This window comes from Hyla sarda, chromosome 3 (genome assembly GCF_029499605.1).
Source record: "Hyla sarda isolate aHylSar1 chromosome 3, aHylSar1.hap1, whole genome shotgun sequence".
Lineage (NCBI taxonomy): Eukaryota > Metazoa > Chordata > Amphibia > Anura > Hylidae > Hyla > Hyla sarda.
In genome coordinates, this window is record NC_079191.1 from 13,587,047 (window position 1) to 13,606,392 (window position 19,346).

The window sequence follows — 19,346 nt, forward strand, 5'->3', positions numbered from 1 at the left end:
CCTTCCTCGAGTGAAGTTGAGGCCTGCTATAGTTCTGGGTCAACACATGGTTACAAGTAGTTTTGTATGATCTGGAAAATTTGAACCCAAGCCACAGTTTTCCTCCTAAAGCTTATAGGATGAACCAAAAATTTTAAGTATGGCCATGGATTTACCATCAGCTTTCACCAAAATTAAATGGCTCGAAGAATTTTTTCTGTCTTACACGAGTCATCCAATTATGGTCAGTGCGGAAAGTAAACCCATGGCTAAACTCAAAATGTATGGCTCCCCCTATCAATTTTTAGGGGGAAAGATGGTGGATTGGGTTCCAATTTCCTGCTACTTCTATTATAGTAGTAGTCAGAGAAAGTCCTGGTCAAGTGAGGATCTTCAGCTTTGATAGTCGGGTCAATGACAACAACTTAAGGCCAGAAATGTGCTCCGAGCAGTTGTCTCTTCTATTCCCCCAGTCAGCTCGACCAATGTACTCAGCAGGAGAAGACAATGGCCAACCATAAGTCCTGTCAGAGGTTGAGTTTCTTTACCTTAAGCTGCAGACCAGCTCTGTGAATTTGGGCCTTTCGGAAGGGTCGTAGGTCCAGCATCGGGTCATTAGTGTGTAGAGGGTCGGGGGGCAGGCCTCCGGCTTAGGGAGTCGATCTCCTTTCTCGATGACGCTGATCACATCTTTGTTCTCCAGCCAGAAGAAAGGCTGCTTGCCGTAGGACAGGATCTCCCACATACAAACCCCTTAAATGGAAAAATGATGGGTCATATATCAAAAAATTGAGATAAAAGAACTTCAAGAAATTAGTTTTGAGTGCGATTTGGCCGAATCAACCAGATTTGATGTGGGCCGAAAAAGTTTGGTCCAAGAGTCAAAAGTGCCCGATTGCCCTGAAAAGTTGTATATGACACTATGAGGACTCTTTAGACTGGTGGTTTCAAGCTGTGGCCCTCGAGATGTTGCAAAACTTCAACTCCCAGCATGCCCGGACAGCCGTTGGCTGTCCGGGCATGCTGGGAGTTGAAGTTTTGCGACATCTCGAGGGCCTCAGTTTGAGACCACTGCTTTAGACTGTATCCAAGCTCTATATGGCCAAGATAGCCCAAACCTAACCATAAATTAGGGTTAGCTTGGTTAAAGGGGTACTCCGGTGGAAAACATTTTTTTTAAATCAACTGGTGCCAGAAAGTGAAGCAGACTTGTAAATGACTTCTATTAAAAAATCTTTACCCTTCCAGAACTTTTTAGCAGCTGTATGCTATAGAGGAAATTCTTTTCATTTTGAATTTCTTTTTTGTCTTGTCCACAGTGCTCTCTGCTGACACCTGATGCCCCTATCATGAACTGTCCAGAGCAGGAGAAAATCCCCATATTAAACCTATGCTACTCTGGACGGTTCCTGACACGGGACAGTGGTGCCAGCAGAGAGCACTGTGGACAAGACAAAAAAAGAAATTAAAAAAGAAAAGAATATCCTGCGTAGCATACAGCCGCTAAAAACTACTGGAAGGATAAAGATTTTTTTAATAGAAGTAATTTACAAATCTGTTTAACTTTCTGGCACCAGTTGATTTAAAAAAAATTTTTTTCCACCGGCATACCCCTTTAAGGTCCCTAACCAAGCATGAACCATAACTCTAGGTCCTCCCCCTTCTATTCACTGCCAAGATAGCAGCCCCCATTTTGAACAATTGATCTGAGCAAAACACAAACGTTCATCTCGAGGGCCAAAGTTTGAGACCATTGCTTTAGACTGTATACAAGCTCTATACGGCCAAGATAACCCAACCCTAACCATAAATTAGGGTTAGATTGGTTAAAGGGGTACTCCGGTGGAAAACATTCCTTTTTTAATCAAATGGTTCCAGAAAGTTAAACAGATTTGTAAATGACTTCTATTAAAAAATCTTTACCCTTCCAGTACATTTTAGCACCAGTTGAGTTAAAAAAAAAAAAATTCCACCGGCGTACCCCTTTAAGGTCCCTAACCAAGCATGAACCATAACTCTAGGTCCTCCCCCTTCTTTTCATTGCCAAAATAGCAGCCCCCATTTCGAACAATTGTTCTGAGAAAAACACAAACGTTCTAGATTCTGACTTGGTTTGCTCATCTTTATCATCTTACCAAAATCTACCCCAGGGCACTGGCCAAGAACCCTTTCAGTACCAATACTATGCTGAGAATACTGCTTACAATACAATGCAATGAGCAACCTGATGGCCAAAGCCACTAACAATAGTGTAAAGTAGGTGACTGGACAGAGGTCCTAACCCAGGGAAGGTTACGCCTTCTAGGTTGGACTGTTGCACTGACCAGTTTATGATACCACCAGATCTACAGGATGCACCAGCCAAGTAGATGCCACTGGTGCCATATTGAAGAAATTTCCAACATATATCTAGCACTGTCCACGCCTAATCCTGGTTTCCACGTCCCAAACTTTCATTCTTTGTCCTGGCAACAAAATGTCTCACCGAACATCCAGACGTCGCTAGCCGAGGTAAAGCGTCGGAAGTTTATCGATTCTGGAGCCATCCACTTGATAGGGAGACGAGTTACAGAGGCTGAGAAAAGACAAAAATACAGAAAAAAAGGGTCTGAATGGAATCTTCTGAGGACATATGAGAAGGTCACATTGCTATTGGTCAAGCCTATGAGCATGGACCCCACCAGTTTCCAAAACTGGAACCCACCATTGTGATCTTCTGAGTACATAGGAGAAGGTCACATCGCTATTGGTCAAGCCTATGAGCATGGACCCCACCAGTTTCCAAAACTGGAACCCACCATTGTGATCTTCTGAGGACATAGGAGAAGGTCACATCGCTATTGGTCAAGCCTATGAGCATGGACCCCACCAGTTTCCAAAACTGGAACCCACCATTGTGATCTTCTGAGGACATACGAGAAGGTCACATCGGTGGTGGTCAAGCCTGTGAGCATGGACCCCACCAGTTTCCAAAACTGGAACCCACCATTGTGATCTTCTGAGGAGATAGGAGAAGGTCACATCGGTGGTTGTAAAGCCTATGAGCATGGACCTCACCAGTTTCCAAAACTGGAAGCCACCATTGTGACAATAATGGGTTCCAGATTTGGAAACTGGTGAGGTCCCAGCTGGTGGGCTTTACCACCAACAATGTGACCTTTTCATTTGTCATAGGATCCCCCAAGTTAAGTTTTCCTTTACTTGGGAACATGGACATTCCTCCTGTTGAGGCACAAAAAATCTTTTTTTCCCCATAGGATAGGTTAAGATGTCTGATCACGGGGGTCCCGCAGCTGGGACCCCAAACCTCCCCCCGGCAATCTCCGTGCAGACACGTGGCATGATGTCATGACCATGGCCTCCCAAATCCATAATGTTCAGAACGCAAGGTGTCTGCAAAGAGATCATGGGGGTTCCAGCGGTGGGACCCCCACGATCAGACATCTTATCCCCTATCCTATGAATAGGGGATAAGATGTCTAGCAATGGAGTACCCCTTTAAGGGCCTCCCTGATTTACCTACAATTAAGAGGGAGATGACTCTTTCAATTCAACCTAAATCACCTAGTAGTAGGGAAAAGCCCCCTTGAAGTCCCTTCTGCAGGACAATACAATAGAGGAGCTCAATTCATTCTCAGAGGGTCTGTCAGCTTTGTTGACAGATGTTATGTTGCATATGTGGTGTCCCAGCACCAATGGCTGTCCTGTGGCTTCGGACTGCTTTGGGCAGCTTTGCAGCACAAGGTGTTGGGCTCACTAGAGACTTAATGTTTTACCAATTATGTTTGCACTTTATTGAGAAGTCATATATTTGTCTAATTAATTCTATTGATGTTATCTGTATATATGTTATTCATGTGTTACTGTCCCCTTAAAGGGGTACTCCGCCCCTAGACATCTTATGCCCTATCCAAAGGATAGGGGATAAGATGTCTGATTGCGGGGGTCCCACCGCTGGCACCCACCATGCGGCACACAACTGTAACAGCTTCCGGAACCGCTGGAGGCCCTCAGGCTAATACCATCCCGAGCACTGGGACGTAAGATCGTGACGTCATGACTCCGCCCCATGTGACGTCACACCCCGCCAGCACAATGCAAGTCTATGGGAGGGGGCGTGGCAGCTTTCAGGCCCCCTCCCATAGACTTGCATTGAGGGGGTGGGTGTGACGTCACGATCTTACGTCCCCGTGGTCAGGATGGTATTAGCCTGAGGGCCTCCAGCGGTTCCGGAAGCTGTTACAGGTGGGTGCCGCATGGTAGAATGCAGGGGTCCCCAGCGGCGGGACCCCCGCGATCAGACCTCTTATCCCCTATCCTTTGGATAGGGGATAAGATGTCTAGAGGTGGAGTACCCCTTTAAGAAAGGAACTGTGTAAACCCCATGTGGCCTTGTCTGCCAATGGGAACCCCTAAATTCTCACCCATATAGTGTAGTGGGGAGAAATTGCCCCAGTTCTCAGTGGAGTTCAGTCTGACAACAGTGTGGTATAGGTGTAAGGTGTGTTGTGTGCTCTGAGGGAAGGCCCAGCTGACCAGGATACATCTACCCATCTTACATGTAAGTATTAATCTGTTTGGTGAAAGCACCACAAGTCTCAGCAAGGCAACAGGGCTCCCAAGGGGTTACACTGCATCCTCTCACCCAATTCCAGCTGTCTGTGTAATACCATCTGCACCAGCTCAGTAAAGACAGTTATCTGTAACCTGACGTCGGTGCGTTCATTTACTCCCCGTGTCTGGCCCAGGAGAAGCTGTCTCCAACCTCGGACCGTGTATAGGATAACAGTGCCCTGGTGTCACGAAGTGATAAGGTATTTCTAACACCCCGTAGCACCACACATATAGCAGAATTTTGAATACAGTGATCCCTCAACTTACAATGGCCTCAACATACAATAGTTTCACCATACAATGGTCTTTTCTGGACCATTGTAAGTTGAAACCAGCCTCAACATACAATGTTACAGACAGTCCAGATCTGTGAAACATGTCAATGGCCGGAAGAACTGACCAATCAGAATGGGCAATTTACAGGTAAAACACCTGTATTACTGAAGTGTATGCACTGACTGCTGTCTGGTAGCGCCCCCTACAGTACAGGGAGGTATTACATGTTCTGTACTCATTACCTGTATTACTGAAGTGTATGCACTGACTGGTGTCTGGTCGCGCCCCCTACAGTACAGGGAGGTATTACATGTTCTGTACTCTTTACCTGTATTACTGAAGTGTATGCACTGACTGGTGTCTGGTAGCGCCCCCTACAGTACAGGGAGGTATTGCATGTTCTGTACTCTTTACCTGTATTACTGAAGTGTATGCACTGACTGGTGTCTGGTAGCGCCCCCTACAGAACAGGGATGTATTACATGTTCTGTACTCTTTACCTGTATTACTGAAGTGTATGCACTGACTGGTGTCTGGTAGTGCCCCCTACAGTACAGGGAGGTATTACATGTTCTGTACTACTCTTTACCTGTATTACTGAAGTGTATGCACTGACTGATGTCTGGTAGCGCCCCCTACAGTACAGGTAGGTATTACATGTTCTGTACTCTTTACCTGCATTACTGAAGTGTATGCACTGACTGGTGTCTGGTAGTGCCCCCTACAGTACATGGAGGTATTACATGTTCTGTACTCTTTACCTGTATTACTGAAGTGTATGCACTGACTGATGTCTGGTAGCGTCCCCTACAGTACAGGGAGATATTACATGTTCTGTACTACTCTTTACCTGTATTACTGAAGTGTATGCACTGACTGGTGTCTGGTAGCGCCCCCTACAGTACAGGGAGGTATTACATGTTCTGTACACTTTACCTGTACCAGGGTTAGCTGCTCCTTTGGACACCTCCATGTTACTTTTTTAGGACATTGCGTGAACTGTATAGGACCCTGAAGAAGCTCCTGTCCTCTACATAGACCAGTGTTTCCCAACCAGGGTGCCCCCAGCTGTTGCAAAACTACAACTCCCAGCATGCCCGGACAGCCTTTGGCTGTCCGGGCATGCTGGGAGTTGTAGTTTTGCTACAGCTGGAGGCTCCCTGCTTGGGAAACACTGACATAGACAGTGATTACAGCTCCCAGCAGATCTTTATTACTTTTATATGTAAGGATTTGCTTTATCTATATTAGTTTTCTACTTATTTTTCTTTAATCCTCATATTTTCCTATTTTTGGATGACATTTTGGTGGCTTCAGAACAAATTAACAGGTTTCCATAGAGTTATGGTCTCAACATACAATGGTCTCAACATACAATAGTCCCAACATACAATAGTCCCAACATACAATGGTTTCAACATACAATGGTCCCAACATACAATGGTCCCAACATACAATGGTCTTCCCAGAACCAATTAATATTGTAACTTGAGGGACCACTGTACAGCTCTGGATTTAACTGGAATGTAAGAGACGACTGTAACCTGATAAGTCAGGTGATCGTGTATTAAGTTCTCACCTTTGTAATACTCCTCTTCTTCTAAATACCTGGAGAGTCCAAAATCTCCTAACTTCACGCACTCGTGAGACGCCACAAGTATGTTCCTGACCGCGATGTCCCTGCAAGAGAAAAGGCAAGGTTGTGTATTTCTTATAACATTGCATGGAAGGGGCCCTGGATACTGTATACACCATTACACAAACAGTGTTATGACTCTAGGTGCCCCGTGCGCTGGTTTTCTGTTGGGCTTCTGTCTGTATACCGTATATACTCAAGTATAAGCCGAGTTTTTCAGCATGATTTTTCATGCTGGGAGTTGTAGTTTTGAAACATCGTCCAGACCCCCCCCCCCCCTTTTGTTTTCTAGTCAATTCCCCTCGGTGGGAAGGAAGGGTGAGCTGGTCCGGGCCATCTATGCTGCAGGGACCGTCCGGTGGGGAGGGTTAGTCGTTCTGGGCTGTCCATCTTCACCGGGAGGCCCTCTTCTCTGCTCCGGGCCGGTCCCCGGACTAGTGATGCTGCCTTGACGACGACGCGCAGGGACGTCCGTGCGCAGCAGACGTCCGTGACGTCCCTGCGCGGTGGCGTCAAGGCAGCGTCACTAGTCCGGGGCCGGCCCGGAGCGGAGAAGAGGGCCTCCCGGTGAAGATGGACAGCCCGGAACGACTAACCCTCCCCACCGGACGGTCCCTGCAGCATAGATGGCCCGGACCAGCTCACCCTTTCATCCCACCGAGGGGAGGTGAGTAGAAAACGAAAGGGGGGGGGGGGGGTCTGGGTGATGACGAAGGCCGCAGTGGTCTTCAACCTGCGGACCTCCAGATGTTTCAAAACTACAACTCCCAGCATGCCCGGACAGCCGATGGCTGTCCGGGCATGCTGGGAGTTGTAGTTTTGCAACATCTGGAGGTCCGCAGGTTGAAGACCACTGAGAAGGGATTGACAGGCGGTGATGATGAAGGGGGGGATGATGACGAGGGGGATGATGACAGGCGGTGATGATGAAGGGGGGGATGATGACAGGTGGTGATAATGACCGGGTGATAATGACCGGGTGATGATGACGGGGTGATGATGACGGGGTGATGATGACGGGGTGATGATGACGGGGTGATGATGACGGGGTGATAATGACCGAATGATAATGACGGGGTGAGGATGATGGGGTGATAATGACCGGGTGATAATGACCGGGTGATGATGACGGGGTGATGATGACGGGGTGATAATGACCGAATGATAATGACGGGGTGAGGATGACGGGGTGAGGATGACGGGGTGATAATGACGGGGTGATAATGACCAGGTGATAATGACCGGGTGATAATGACGGGGTGATAATGACGGGGTGATAATGACGGGGTGATGATGACGGGGTGATGATGACAGGGTGATGATGACAGGGTGATGATGACAGGGTGATGATGACGGGGGTGATGATGACCGGGTGATAATGACGGGGTGATAATGACGGGGTGATAATGACGGGGTGATAATGACCGGGTGATAATGACTGGGTGATAATGACGGGGTGATGATGACGGGGTGATAATGACCGGGTGATAATGACCGGGTGATAATGACGGGGTGATAATGACGGGGTGATAATGACCGGGTGATAATGACCGGGTGATAATGACAGGGTGATGATGACAGGGTGATGATGACGGGGTGATGATGACGGGGTGATAATGACGGGGTGATTGATAATGACGGGGGTGATAATGACGGGGTGATAATGACGGGGTGATAATGACGGGGTGATAATGACGGGGTGATAATGACGGGGTGATAATGACGGGGTGATAATGACGGGGTGATAATGACAGGGTGATGATGACAGGGTGATGATGACAGGGTGATGATGACGGGGGTCTGGATGATGACAGGGGGGGATGATGTATTTCCCACCTTAGGCTTATAGTCGAGTCAATAACTTTTCCTGGGTTTTTGTGGTGAAATTAGGGGCCTGGGCTTATATTCGGGACGGCTTATACTCGAGTATATACGGTAGATTTGCCGTGGTAGCATAGATACCATCAGTGACTGCTGAATGACAGGCTTGTTCTGCTGTCCCGCCCTCTTCTGTGCTTTACACTATGGCTCTGCTTGTTCAGATTGGCTGCTGTCTAAAAGCATAAGCCCACCACAAATTCAAAGCTCAATAGTAAGTTCTGAAAGGGAATGTGTCACCTAGACTTTTTATTTTTTTACTGATTAGAGCAAAATACCGAAATATGTTCTTTTTTTTCAGAATTTTTATTTTATTTATTTTATTTTATTTCTTGCGCATTATTATGGGGGCAGCCATGATGTCTGAGCTGTTTTTGGGTATCTAGTGTGTATGCAGCGTATTTTGCTGTGTATTTTCTGCAGCTGATTTTTCTACCCATTGATCTTAGTGGGTAGGAAAATATGCAGCAGCAGATACGCAGCAAAATATGCTACTCGGGACCGTACCCTTTAAAAGCATTTACAGATATGCTTTACAGCAAGCCCCATGGACATAGTAAACAATAGACATTAATGGAAAAAAGGCGTCTGGGCATGCTCTATGACCTTTGCAGAGGTCATTCTACAAGGAGCGGGAGACTAAGCCGTTAACATCTATTGTCTTCTCTATCTAATGGTGTCAACTTTCACTGTAATGCTGTACAGATAATTTTTACAAGCCTCATCACATACAGAACAGAAAGTTACATCACATACAGAACAGGAAGTCTCATCACATGCAGGACAGGAAGTCTCATCACATACAGAACAGGAAGTCTCATCAAATACAGAACAGGAAGTCTCATCAAATACAGAACAGGAAGTCTCATCACATACAGACATACATAACTGGAAGTCTCATCACATGCAGGACAGGAAGTCTCATCACATACCAAACAGAAAGTCTCTTCACATATAGAAGAGAAAGAAAAGGAAGACTCATCACATACAGGACAGGAAGTCTTATCACATACAGAACAGGAAGACTCATAACATACAGAACTTGAAGTCTCATCACAGAAAGAACAGCAAGACTCATCACATACAGGAGGAAGACTCGTCACATACAGGACAGGAAGTCTCATTGTGGTTTCCCGATGCAGAACACACCTGTTCTTCTTACCTTTCAGGTGGATGTCACCTAACATGTCTGCTCCGAGCCCATTGCTCAGGTTTAAATTTTTATTTTTTTTTTGTACTTAAATGCATTTTATGCTTTATTATGCCCGTAAGGGTTAACTTGTCTGTGCAGTAGGATGCCTGGGGGATAAAATGCCTGCTTCAGCCAATCAGGGCTGCTGTCCTGCTCTCCTAAGTCTGGCTATACTGGGAGGAGCTAGTCAGTCGGAAGTCAGTGTTGAGAGGAGAGTGGAGGTCACCTTCAGACCTCTGCTGTGGACCTGTACCTCACCACAGGCCTAAGAGATCCAGTTGCTGCTTCAATTTGTTCCTAAGCAACAGCACATTTCACAGGATTCTGGAAAGATTACAGGAAATAGAAAGCCTCAGGCAACTCTGGTCCAAATAGGTCCAAGTCTGGCAGTAAGTCCTAACTGAGGATTCCCAAGTAAAGAGCAGCATCAGTGTTTGCCAGTTCCAAAGTCTTATGCAAGTAACCAGTCAAGTTCCAAGTCCAGATCAGTCTTAAGTAAATTTTAACAAGCAAGAAGCTAGTCAGTTAGGAAGGACTACAAGTCCAATAGTGCCTAGAAGCAACTGTGATCCCTAAAACAAACTCCAGCGGACTTTGAACTATGTTGAATTGTTCCTGTTTATTTTGCAAATTTCTGAGTAAAATTGAGTAGTTTCCATAACCCTGCATCTCTGGTCGTTATTGCCTCACCCCAGGAAGCTACCATCCATGTAGTGTGGAGGTAAACACTACTCTGGTGTCACAAACTCTACTTTAGTCACAGCACCCCACCAGTACCACATACACGCCATCAGGGCTGGTGCAAGGTTTTTTGCAAGCCTAGGTGAAAGCTAATTTTGCCGACCCTTGACCCTGCCCATTGGCTCCGCCCTTAGACACAACCCACATTAATTCTAGGGTGACACACTGCAACAAACCTCCTTCTCATATAATCTCCTTACTACTGGGGTGACACACTGCAACAAACCTCCTTCTCATATAATCTCCTTACTACTGGGGTGACACACTGCAACAAACCTCCTCCTCATGTAATCTCCTTACTACTGGGGTGACACACTGTAACAAACCTCCTCCTCATGTAATCTCCTTACTACTGGGGTGACACACTGTAACAAACCCTCCTTATGTAAGTGCCTTACTACTGGGGTGAACAGTTGGTGCTGGCTGAGTGAGTGCTACCGGTGAGCGGGGGCTTCAGATGCAAGCTGGCTACTAACTTTCTTGCAGCGTGCAGAGCGGCGCCCCCATTGAAAGGACGCTCTAGGCGGCTGCCTATTTTGTCAATAGGCAGAACCAGCCCAGCACGCCATTAGCTCAAGCAGCTTACCTCATCATCACATACAGAACAGGAAGTCTTATCACATACAGGACAGGAAGTCTCATCACATACAGGACAGGAAGTCTCATCACATACAGGACAGGAAGTCTCATCATATACAGGACAGGAAGTCTCATCACATACAGAGCAGGAAGTCTCATCACATACAGGACAGGAAGTCTCATCACATACAGGACAGGAAGTCTCATCACATACAGGACAGGAAGTCTCATCACATACAGGACAGGAAGTCTCATCACATACAGGACAGGAAGTCTCATCACATACAGGACAGGAAGTCTCATCACATACAGGACAGGAAGTCTCATCACATACAGGACAGGAAGTCTCATCACATACAGGACAGGAAGTCTCATCACATGCAGGACAGGAAGTCTCATCACATGCAGGACAGGAAGTCTCATCACATGCAGGACAGGAAGTCTCATCACATGCAGGACAGGAAGTCTCATCACATACAGGACAGAAAGTCTCAGCTCAGTTTTTGTAAGTAAAAAATGTCATAGCAACTCCAACATTTGTATGTAATGACAAATAATAGCCACTGGGAGGCAGTGGTGATAGACTTTAGTTTAAGAAACTGTGGATCACCTTACAGCAATGCTGTAACTACACAGCTAAATACCTGTGGACGCAGCTAATTCCTTCCAGATAGGCCAGAGCTTTGCAGATCTGCAGGGAGTACAGGATCATGGAGAGGACCTGCAGGGTGTTCTTGTGCTTCTCCAGATACTGTCCGAGCTGCGGAGACACCACAAATGTTATCATTACTTCCCATAGACCAGGGTGCCTCCAGCTGTTGCAAAGCTCCAACTCCCAGCTAGTGTTGCCACCTTGCTTGTAGTTATGCTAATTTGCATAATTAATTATATATGCGTAACATCACAGTATACATATATGCGGGGGGGATTTTGTCCTATTCTGACCCCTATAACTTTATTTCTCGCTATACAGGGATGTATGAGGCTCATTTTTTGCGTCCCGATCTGTAGTTTTTAACAGAATCATTTTGTTTAATGAGACTTTTTGATCACTTTTTATATAAAATTTTGGAGTTGCAGTTAGTTACTAACTACAACTCCCAGCATGCCCTGTTTCAGCCTGTGGCTCAGTATCTGCCCCAAACGAAAACTACAACTCCCAGCATGTTGGACTATATAGTAGTATATAGTATAGGTCAGTGTTTCCCAACCAGAGGTGCCTCCAGCTGTTGCAAAACTACAACTCCCAGCATGTTGGACTATATAGTAGTATATAGTATAGGTCAGTGTTTCCCAACCAGGGGTGCCTCCAGCTGCTGCAAAACTAAAACTCCCAGCATGTTGGACTATATAGTAGTATATAGTATAGGTCAGTCTTTCCCAACCAGCAGTGTCTCCAGCTGTTGCAAAACTACAACTCCCAGCATGTTGGACTATATAGCAGTATATAGTGTAGGTCAATTTTTCCCAACCAGGGGTGCCTCCAGCTGTTACAAAACTACAACTCCCAGCATGTTGGACTATATAGTAGTATATAGTATAGGTCAGTGTTTCCCAACCAGGGGTGCCTCCAGCTGTTACAAAACTACAACTCCCAGCATGTTGGACTATATAGTAGTATATAGTGTAGGTCAGTGTTTCCCAACCAGCGGTGCCTCCAGCTGTTGCAAAACTACAACTCCCAGCATGTTGGACTATTTAGTAGTATATAGTGTAGGTCAGTGTTTCCCAACCAGCGGTGCCTCCAGCTGTTGCAAAACTACAACTCCCAGCATGCCCGGACAGCCAACGGCTGTCCGGGCATGCTGGGAGTTGTAGTTTTGCAACAGCTGGAGACGCTCTGGTTGAGAAACACTGGTATGGTGCACCATAGCGGTAGTTGGAGGATTCATTGGATAAATACCGGCAAGGTGGCCAAAATACCGGCTGTGCCTGTAAAATACCACCAGGTGGCGACTCTACTCCCAGCATGCCCGGACAGCTGAAGGCTATAGGTAGGGGGCCCCCCTTCCAGATATTTCCATTGGGACCCATGAACTTCACGTTATTACTAATCACTATCAAGATGTCTATTAGGTAGGATTAACCACTTACCTCCCCGAACGGGTAGAGCTCCATCACTATCCAGATGGGATCTTCTTCAATAATTCCGATCAATTTCACAATGTGCGGATGATCCAGATTCCTCATCAGATCTACCAGGGAAAGAAAAGGAGAAATTGTCGACCTAAAGCCAAGTTCACACACAGCAAAAACATCTGTAAATGGCCGAAAACAGACCAAAAGCAAAAATTGGAGCATCGGGGAAAAAATATATATTTTATTCAGTTTATTGGGAATGTCCATGTTTTATTGAGGTATGACATAATGGAAGATTAGGAAAAAAGGGATTCAAAATCCGTCTGCTTTTTATTTATTTTTTTAATAAAATGCGCTACACTGCGGAATCTCCGAGAGGAATTTCTGCCGGACATCAAGCCGGCGGCACTAGGACCACGTGGACTGCATTGACGTCCCCATACTTGGCAATGCATTTTTGAGCAGATCTCTCAAAAAGATCCACCCAGAAATGCATTGCCGTCTATGGGGACGGCAATGCAATACGCGTGGTCCTAGTGCCGCCAGCTCTTTCTCCCGCAGAAATTCTGCCTGGAAATTCCACAGTGTGAACCTAGCCTTACAGTAACGTAATCAATGTTATCCAAGAATAGAAACACAGCTAATTTCTTCAAAGAAAAATAAATAACTAAAAAACAGCTCCCCCCTGTCCTCAGGTTGTGTCGGGTATTACAACTTGGCTCCATTCATTTCAATGGAACTGAGTTGCAATTCCGCACACAACCTGAGGACAGGGGGGAGCTGTTTTTTAAATAAATCAGCTCTGCAGCTCTGTTATTCTTATCAAGGATAACCCCTTTAAAGGGGTACTCCACTGGGAAAAAAATTTTTTTAATTAACTGGTGCCAGAAAGTTAAACAGATTTGTAAATTACTTCTATTAAAAAATCCTAATCCTTTCAGTACTTATGATCTGCCGAAGTTGAGTTATTCTTTTCTGTCTAAGTGCTCTCTGATGACACCTGTCTCAGAAACCGCCCAGTTTAGAAGCAAATCCCCATAGCAAACCTCTTCTACTCTGTGCAGTTCCCAAGACAAGCTGAGATGTCAGCAGAGAGCACTGTTGCCAGACAGAAAACAACAACTCAACTTCAGCAGCTGATAATTATTAAAAGGATTAAGATTTTTTAATAGAAGTAATTTACAAATCTGTTTAACTTTCTGGAGCCAGTTGATATATAAAAAAAAAAGTTAATAAAAAAAAAAAAAAACATTTTTTCCTGGAATACCCCTTTAATCCTTCCAGTACTTATTAGCTGCTGAATACTACAGAGGACATTTTTTTTTTTTTTGGAACACAGAGCTCTCTGCTGATATCATGATCCATTTTTATAATTTTCTCCAGAGAAGGAGAAAATACCCATAGAAAAAAATATGCTGCTCTGGACAGTTCCTAAAATGGACAGAGATGTCAGCAGAGAGCACTGTGGTCTTGATGTTAGAAGAGAGCACTGTGTTCCAAAAAGAAATTATTTTTTTTTATTTAATCATAATTATCAGTACATGATTAAATAAAAAAAATAAAAATAAAAAAAAAAGATAAAAGAATTTCCTCTGTAGTATTCAGCAGCTAATAAGTACTGGAAGGATTAAGATTTTTTAATAGAAGTCATTTACAAATCTGTTTAACTTTCTGGCACCAGTTGATTTAAAAAAAAAAAAATGAATAAAAAAAAAGTTTTCCACCGGAGGAAAAAAAAAAAAAAAAAAAATTTCCTCTGTAGTATTCAGCAGCTAATAAGTATTGGAAGGATTAAGATTTTTTAATAGAAGTCATTTACAAATCTGTTTAACTTTCTGGCACCAGTTGATTTAAAAAATAAAAAATATAAAGTTTTCCACCGGAGTACCCCTTTAAAGTGTACCTGTCGTCAATGTAGATAATACCATTTATATGTATATTATTTGTAATATGCATTGGTAAAAAAATTTGTATATTTTTGTCCTTGCAGCTGTTGCCTGTGTGGCTCTATGAGGAGTCCAAATACCGAAAGTGAGGGTGGACAAGCAGGGCTCTGTGCACTAAGAAAAAGCAGGACGGAGTACACCAGTGGTCTTCAAACTGTGGCCCTCCAGATGTTGCAAAACTACAACTCCCAGCATGCCCGGACAGCCAACGGCTGTCCGGGCATGCTGGGAATTGTAGTTTTGCAACATCTGGAGGGCCACAGTTTGAAGACCACTGGTGTACACTGAGGCTCTATGACACGCCCCTGGCTCACACAGCAGGCTGATTGACAAGCCAGGAGCCTGCACAGATCCCTGCTTATAGTGTCCTCACTTCCTGTATTTGGACTCCTCATAGAGACACACAGACCATAGCTGCAGGGACGGCATTTTTTAACCCAAAAATATACACAATTTTTAACCAAAGCATATTACAAATATACATATATAATGGTATTATCTACATTTATATAAAATGTTTTAGTTGATGACAGGTACACTTTAAACAGATTTGTAAATTACTTCTATTTAAAAAAAAAAAAATTAATCTCAATCCTTCCAGTCCTTATCAGCTGCTGTATACTACAGAGGAAGTTGTTTTCTTTTTGAATTTCTTTTCTGTCTGACCACAGTGCTCTCTGCTGACACCGCTGTCCATTGTAGGAACTGTCCAGAGCAGGTTAAACAAGTTTAAAATCACTTTTAAATTCGGCCACTAGGGGTCGCCCTCCTAGTGGCTGAATGCATTCGGCAGTGACGTCACCACTGAATTTCGACTCATTTAAGCCTGGCAATGAGTCGAAATTCAGGCACTGCGGTGCTCGCTCCCGCTTGTCAATCAAACTGGCTAGAGCGAGCACGCTGATAGCTGGGGCTGCGCGCATTGGCCAGCTCCACTGGCCTCGCCCGCCACCGTTACCCTGTCCGGAGGCAGCGCGCGCACTGATTGCTGCGCTGATCCTCCGGATGGGTAAATCTACACTAGAGGAATGGGGTGGGGGAAGCGGGGTTCGGAGGAGCGCCGCTGCTCAGCAGGAGCGCTCAGCACTAGAGGCATGGTGGGGGTGGGGGGGGGGGCGGGGTTCAGGAGAGCGCCGCCGCTGCTTCGGGAGCGGAGTAGCACTACTGCGCTAACAAAGTTATTGTTTTCACCACAGGGTGCCTCCAGCTGTTTCACCACTACAACTCCCAGAATGCCCTGACAGCCAGTAGATGTCAGGGCAAGCTGGGAGTTGTAGTGGTGAAACAGCTGGAGGCACCCTGTATAGTGAACTAAGGGCGGAAGTGTCGGCCCCAGCAGGCATCAGTGACGTCACGCCTGCTGGGGAAGTCTGCCTGGTAGTGGGCATACTGCCAGGCAGACAAAAAAGCCATTTTAATATAGTAAAAAAAATATGTAAAGGCAGGGAGGGGGTTAGGGATAGATGGGCAATAGGCAGGGACAGAAAGAAAAAAAAATGGATGGTGGGAGCTACTCTTTAAGAGCTTCTGAAGTTGAGTTGTTCTCTTCTGTCTAAGTCCTCTCTGATGACACATCTCGGGATCCGCCCAGTTTAGAGGCAAATCCCCATAGCAAACCTCTTCTACTCTGTGCAGTTCCCGAGACACGTGTCATCAGAGAGGATTTAGACAGAAAAGAACAACCTTAACTTCAGAAGCTCATAAGTACTGAAAGGATTAAGATTTTTTTAATAGAAGTAATTTACAAATCTGTTTAACTTTCTGGAGCCAGTTGATATATATAAAAAAGTTTTTTCCTGGAATACCCCTTTAATGTTTGCTTGTAATGGCCGCATCATATGGAAACAGAGATAACGTTATAGCAAAGGCTGCACAGCGACACAACATTGTCTGCACTTGACTGTTGCACTAGATTGCGGGTGTTTTTCTTCTCCTCCCATAGTGATATATTGAAGTTATAACTCACAGGCTTCACTCATGAACTTCTCCTTGACGTCCGGAGCGCAGTCCTTCTTACACGTCTTCACCGCGACGCTCACCTTCTCTCCTTTATGCTGAGAACAGAAGAAAAATGTCTGATTAAGGGTACGTTCACACACACAGATTTTTTTGCGGGTTTTCCGCTGCGTATTTGAAAGTGGGCGGGCTCTTCTCAGCTGTCCGTGGCGGAATTTACGCTGCGGAAAATCCGCCACAGTCCCTACTGACTTCAATGGGGCTTGCGGAGGATTTTCCGCAATGAACATTCTGCCGCGGAAAATCAGCTGCGGACAGCCGAGAAGAGCCCGCCCGCTTTCACATCCGCAGCGGAAAACCCACTAAAAAATCCGTGCGTGTGAACGTACCCTAAGGGTATGTTCACACCTACGCAGATTTGATGCGCAGGATTTTCTGCTGCAGATTTCAACGTAAACTATATGACTGAGCGCAGCTTCTAATCGGCAGTTACAAATCCTGCGCATCAAATCTGCGCAGGATCCTGTATGTGTGAACGCACCCTAACACTACATGTACAGGCTGATTCCGAATGGATTGTGCACAATGATATGACTTGGTAGATAAAAAATAATGGAGGGCTTCTGCCTGGACAAAGGCTGCCCAGTCATGCTGGGAGTTGTAGTCTTGCAACAGCTGGAGGCACACTGCTTGGGAAACACTGCTTTATAGGGAGGAGTATAGATGTGGGAGTCCTACCCCCCTGACACACATACACCCCCGTTGGCTGTCTAGGCATGCTGAGAGTTGTAGTATTGCAATATCTGGAGGGCTGTCGTTTGAAGACCACTGCATTACATGAACAGCTTATTGATTTATACTGAGGACCCTGTAATACCTCATTCCCCCAGTGGGGGTGCTGCAGGGAAATTAAACACTGGCTGTCAGTTCCCTCACAGATCTCACCTGATCACTGGGGATCCTTCTAACGAAAACGTGGAGAACAGATCCCTATATATCATGTATCTCCTGATAGTTTTTCCCAGTATGTCACAGTTTCGTCAGTGCTGAGTTTTAATGACACAACAGACCCCATTCTTGCAAATTCCAACACAGTTGCCAAGGGTTGTGCTGTGATCAGTTGCCAAGGGCTGTGCTGTGATTGGTTGCTATGGGCTGTGGTGTGATCGGTTGCTATAGGCTGTGGTGTGATTGGTTGCTATGGGCTGTGCTGTGATCAGTTGCTATAGGCTGTGGTGTGATTGGTTGCTATGGGCTGTGGTGTGATCGGTTGCTATAGGCTGTGGTGTGATTGGTTGCTATGGGCTGTGCTGTGATCAGTTGCTATGGGCTGTGCTGTGATCAGTTGCTATGGGCTGTGGTGTGATCAGTTGCTATGGGCTGTGGTGTGATTGGTTGCTATGGGCTGTGGTGTGATCAGTTGCTATGGGCTGTGCTGTTATCAGTTGCTATGGGCTGTGGTGTGATCGGTTGCTATGTGCTGAGGTGTGATCAGTTGCTATGGGCTGTGCTGTGATCGGTTGCTATAGGCTGTGCTGGGATCAGTTGCTATGGGCTGTGGTGTGATCGGTTGCTATGGGCTGTTCTGTGATCAGTTGCTATAGGCTGTGCTGTGATCAGTTGCTATGGGCTGTGCTGTGATCAATTGCTATGGGCTGTGCTGTGATCAGTTGCTATAGGCTGTGCTGTGATCGGTTGCTATAGGCTGTGGTGTGATTGGTTGCTATGGGCTGTGCTGTGATCGGTTGCTATGGTCTGTGGTGTGATCGGTTGCTATGGGCTGTGGTGTGATCATTTGCTATGGGCTGTGCTGTGATCGGTTACTATAGGCTGTGCTGTGATCAGTTGCTATGGGCTGTGGTGTGATCAGTTGCTATAGGCTGTGCTGTGATCAGTTGCTATGGGCTGTGGTGTGATTAGTTGCTATGGGCTGTGCTGTGATCAGTTGCTATGGGCTGTGCTGTGATCAGTTGCTATGGGCTGTGGTGTGATCAGTTGCTATGGGCTGTGCTGTGATCAGTTGCTATGGGCTGTGGTGTGATCGGTTGCAATGGGCTGTGGTGTGATTGGTTGCAATGGGCTGTGCTGTGATCAGTTGCTATAGGCTGTGGTGTGATTGGTTGCTATGGGCTGTGCTGTGATCAGTTGCTATAGGCTGTGGTGTGATCAGTTGCTATGGGCTGTTCTGTGATCGGTTGCTATGGGCTGTTCTCTGATCGGTTGCTATGGGCTGTGCTGTGATCAGTTGCTATGGGCTGTGGTGTGATCGGTTGCTATGGGCTGAGGTGTGATCGGTTGCTATGGGCTGAGGTGTGATCAGTTGCTATGGGCTGTGGTGTGATCAGTTGCTATGGGCCGTGGTGTGATCGGTTGCTATGGGCTGTGGTGTGATCGGTTGCTATGGGCTGTGGTGTGATCGGTTGCTATGGTCTGTGGTGTGATCGGTTGCTATGGTCTGTGGTGTGATCGG

At 45.9% G+C, this 19,346-nt stretch overlaps 1 protein-coding gene across 4 annotated transcripts in view; it reads right to left on the reverse strand.

Moving 5' to 3' along the window:
• The window catches only part of PTK2B (protein tyrosine kinase 2 beta), a 207,370-nt gene that overhangs the window by 38,382 nt on the left and 149,642 nt on the right, over positions 1-19,346 (reverse strand). For all 4 annotated transcript variants that reach the window (XM_056563778.1, XM_056563776.1, XM_056563777.1 and 1 more), the window contains exons 16-21: positions 16,887-16,974; positions 12,990-13,090; positions 11,540-11,655; positions 6,449-6,549; positions 2,465-2,554; positions 528-732 (exon numbers count right to left, since the gene is read on the reverse strand). In XM_056563778.1, coding sequence (XP_056419753.1) covers positions 528-732; positions 2,465-2,554; positions 6,449-6,549; positions 11,540-11,655; positions 12,990-13,090; positions 16,887-16,974 — 701 coding nt within the window. The remainder of the gene's footprint in view (positions 1-527; positions 733-2,464; positions 2,555-6,448; positions 6,550-11,539; positions 11,656-12,989; positions 13,091-16,886; positions 16,975-19,346) is intronic.